This window comes from Monodelphis domestica, chromosome 5 (assembly GCF_027887165.1).
Source record: "Monodelphis domestica isolate mMonDom1 chromosome 5, mMonDom1.pri, whole genome shotgun sequence".
Taxonomy (NCBI): domain Eukaryota; kingdom Metazoa; phylum Chordata; class Mammalia; order Didelphimorphia; family Didelphidae; genus Monodelphis; species Monodelphis domestica.
The window spans coordinates 27369660-27374087 of NC_077231.1; the positions used below are offsets into that span (position 1 = coordinate 27369660).

The 4428-nt window shown below is 41.6% G+C and overlaps 1 protein-coding gene across 1 annotated transcript; it reads left to right on the top strand.

The window, feature by feature from the left end:
- Positions 1 to 2912: 2912 nt before the first annotated feature.
- On the top strand, positions 2913 to 3851 carry LOC130454773 (olfactory receptor 9-like). Its single transcript, XM_056800969.1, has one exon. The coding sequence runs from the start codon at positions 2913 to 2915 to the stop codon at positions 3849 to 3851; it is 939 nt and encodes a 312-aa protein (XP_056656947.1).
- The last annotated feature ends 577 nt before the right edge of the window (positions 3852 to 4428 follow it).

The window sequence follows — 4428 nt, forward strand, 5'->3', positions numbered from 1 at the left end:
TCACCCATTCTGAATTTGGTGTAGGGTGTGAGATTTTGATCTAAACCTAATCTCTTCCATACCATTTTCCAATTCTCCCAGCAGTTTTTTGTCAAATAGTGGGTTTTTGTCCTAAAAGCTGGGATCTTTGGGTTGATCATACGCTATCTTGCTGAGGTCGTTTACCCCAAGTCTATTCCACTGATCCTCTGTCTCTTAGCCAGTACCATATTGTATTGATTACTACTGTTTTATAGTACAGTTTAAGATCTGGTACTGCTCGGCCCCTCTCCTTCATATTTTTTTTCATTATTTTCTTTGATATTCTTGATCTTTTGTTCTTCCAAATGGACTTTGTTATATTTTTTTCTAATTTAGTAAAAAAAGTTTCTTGGTAGTTTGATAAGTATGTCATTTTTTAAATGCATTTTTATATTCTTAAGAGCAATGTGGGTTGTGGTTCTCCCCCTTTGCATCAAGGAAGGTTTACTTGTCAGTTAGATTCTGGTTGTTTCCAACTGTGTGTGTTAAGTGCTTACGGGCTGAGGGGAGGAAAATTGGGTGATTTCCACTATGACCAGCAGCCATGCATCTTCTGAATCCATAGCTCCTTGACATCCTGTATGGGAATCTACTCTAGACAAATTGGATAACATTTGGCATGGATTTGCTTCTTTCTGGACCTCCATTTCACCACAGACTTGAGATATTTTTTCTAGATTCTAATCTTTTTGGTGGAGTTGGGGTTTGTGGAAAGGAAAACTGAATCAAGCTTTGGCATTTCTGCCACTGAGGTGAAGCAGACAGCAGTTGAAATGTTGGAGTGAAGATATTGACAGCAAAGGCAGTTGGAGTGGGGAGGGGAGACTTGGAGAGTGACAGTTGCTCTTGAGGGGGTCACTTTTTCCTGGCCCTCGAACTGGAAGGAGTGCTCTCTCCCTGTCTCTGAATAGAAGTACCTCTATTCTTAGATTTTCCCCAACTATGTGCTTTACCTGGATTCCTGTGATCATGTCATTGAACAAAAGGATTTAAGGGGAGTGGCTTAAACTTAAGGTCAGTCTTTAGGGGTGCTAACCTGAAGAGATAGGCCCAACCAGCTCTGAAAGTTAGAACCTTTTCTTCCTCTTGCTGTCTACTGCTAAAGACTTTGAACTTAAGAAAGCTAGCACAGATATAGTATAGACAGGAATAAAAGAAACTTTCCACCAGCTTGCAAGGCCTGGCCTCAACTCAAAAGCTGAGTGAGACTCAACCCCAATCTGTGGCAAAGTATAGGGCAATCTCTATTCCTTCTACCCTGATACCTTCCCAGTTTGAACTTGTTATTAAATTCATCTTTAGTGAAATAAACACTGTCAGATCATCTTTATAAGGGTGAGGGGACCCTGAAGGGAGTAAGGGTTTTTTAGGGGAGAAAGTTCTCTGTAACCTCAAGTACCCCAAATCTTGAGGTGCCCATCTGTGTCTCTCCCCCTTTCACCCATGATTAATATCTGTAAGAAGAGTATTTTCTTACAGTTTACCAAGATGAATGTGGAATGTTTCTTTTCAGGATTCTGTATCTATATTGTAGGGAATTCCAGGAGTGGAAGTAATTGGGTATTTACTATTCATTTTTCATTAAACATGTCAGGCCCTGTTAATATTAAAATTTTCTGGAGACTCAATCTTAATGTATAATCATTCGTTAAATAAATTAAAAGAGAGGATCAGTGAAAGAAAAGGCAGCAGCCACATGGGACTGACTGTTCCCTTTTCAAGCTTCTTTCTTTATTCAGCATTTGCCTGAGCTGATGCTTACCGAGCCATCTCCTCTCACCATGATTCCAGTGCCAAGGAGCTAGGTATGTGGTATGCCATTGTACTCTCCTAGCCACCCCTCTCTCATTAGTTCCAGGCAAAAGAGGCCCATTTCCTTTCTGGACCCAAACTTCTACCTCTCAGTGACATCACTTTTTTGAGTCCTCTGATTTCTGGATTTGACTTCTGTCCAGATCAGAGGCCAGTTTTTTGGACTACAATGTGGGATAGGAGGCAAGAGTCTTCTGGGTGCAAGGGAGCCATGAAGGCTTCTGGTGTCCTCCCAGAGTGTGATCAGGGACTAGTGTTAAATTCTTACAGCCCTAAGGGCAAAATTTCTTTTCTCATTTTCTTGATACCTCTTGATTATAGCCTGCTGCTCCCTGCTTTGGGGATCAGGCTCCCCATGGGCTGTGGCTCAGGGTTAGTAAATCAAAGAGTCACATGGGAATTTAGATCCTGCTTCCTCTAATAGGGGTTCTGGGAGAGACTCTAATGGGTGATGGGGATCATATGTGAATGTTAAAATTTCCCCCTATGCTTTCTGCTTTTCTTCTGTGTCTCACTCTATCTGCCTCAAAGTGTTTCACTGTTTCTTCTTTGTTCTCTTCTCACTCCTCCCTCTGTCTCCTTCTATCTCTTTACTCTCTCCCTCTCTTTCTCTCTCTTCTCCTGTTTCCCTATCTTCTCTTCTCTCATGTCTTCTCTCTCCCCTCTCTTTTTATCTTGTCTGTCTTGTCTTTTTTTCCCTCTCTCACCATTTTTTTTATGTCTGCCTACATCTGTTCACATCTTCAGTTGTCTTTAATATTAAAAGAGGAGATTTCCCCCCCCCAAAAAAAAAACTCAGGCTTCTATGAGGTGAAAGAGACCACATTGACATTATGCATAGTAACCTGTTTTCAGGCAATGTTACATTTTGCTTCTGATAAGTTTAAAAAATCATTTTTGTTATAGATTTATCAGAAAGGACAATTTCATATTCCACTGCTTATCCATTAGCATCCCACACTTGGGTTTTTTGTATAACCTGGAACTTTCTTACTATAGCAGTTTGTGTATTTCTTACTCTTCTTTGAGACTATTAACAACTCTTCCTTAGTATTGTCCTCAGTGCCAAACTTAGGGATATGGATGATGATAATGGGACAATAGTAAATGAATTCATTTTGTTGGGATTCTCAGATTTGGGAGCCGGTAAGCTCCCCCTCTTTTGGGGAGTGCTCTTTGTCTACCTGGTCACCCTATCTGGCAATTCCCTGATCATCACCCTTACCCTGCTTGACTCAGCCCTGAACACACCCATGTACTTCTTTCTCAGACATCTCTCTCTGATAGAGATTCTCTACACTACCTCTATTGTGCCTAGGATGCTGAGTGATCTCTTCTCCTCATATCCTGTCATCTCTCCTGCTGGTTGCTTCACCCAGATGTATTTCTTTACCCTCCTTGGCGTTGCTGAATGCTGTCTGCTTTGTGCCATGGCTTATGACCGTTTTGCTGCCATTTGCCAGCCCCTGCACTATGCCACATTGATGAACAGGCAGGTATGTGTGGGTATGGTGGGTGCTTCCTATCTAATGGGCATCACCACAGGAACCACCCACTCCATATTCATTTTTACCTTGCCCTTCCATGGCACCAATATTGTTCACCACTTTTTATGTGACATTTTACCAGTTTTGAGACTGGCCAGTGGAGACACATTCTGGGGTGAGGTTGGAAACCTTGCTATCACCCTGCTCTTTATCATTACTCCCTTTGCCTTGATTCTGTTTTCCTATGTCCGCATTCTCATTACCATCCTTGGGGTTGCCTCTGCTCAGGGACGCCAAAAAGTCTTCTCTACTTGCTCTTCCCACCTACTGGTTGTTACCCTCTTCTTTGGGACTGCTTCCATTGCCTACATGAGACCTGGATCCAATAGTACCCAGGACATGGATCAAATCATCTCCCTTTTCTACACAGTTGTAACCCCCATGCTCAACCCTTTTATCTATACCCTGAGGAACAAGGAGGTGATGGGAGCCCTCAGGCGAAAGCTAACAAAACACCTTCGAAGTCCTTGACTGGTTCAATCATTTTTGGCTTCCTTTTGGTGAGTTGAAAGATGCTTCCTGATCTATTTTGTGAAATTAAATTTTATATTTTGAAAATGTCAAATATTTTTCTGTTCTTCTACATTGCTGCTGTAGAAGAACAAACCCTTGTAATAAGCATGGATAGTAAAGGGAAACATATTCCTCTATTGGCTTTGTTCAAAAATGTGTCTCATTTTATATGTTAAGTTTTCTTCTCCATCAGGACTTGATCTTCGTAATAAAAGTGGGGATTTAGGATATCCTGAACCCCTGGAGTTTTTGTAAAGTGAGGGGATTCCTGCTGGATTATGGTTGAGATGGGCCCATTTTTTCAGGAGGAATCCTTACTTTTATGAAGCTCTCAGGGGTTTCTCTGTCAGTTTTCTTTCTAAGATCCTAATCTGGTACCTGTTTTTTGTTTGTGTTTCAAGAGGAGGCGGGATGATCATTTCAGGTATGGGTTGGACTAGGTGGTCTTATTGTGTGAGGGACATAAATAAGAATATTGAAGTCTCTAAGGATGATGGCAGTGGTTGGATCAGATGAGGAGACTGTGAGCTGAACG

Bases quoted from the DNA above. Each gene is read 5' to 3' on its own strand.
- LOC130454773 (XM_056800969.1), top strand. From the start codon at position 2,913: ATGGATGATGATAATGGGACAATAGTAAATGAATTCATTTTGTTGGGA.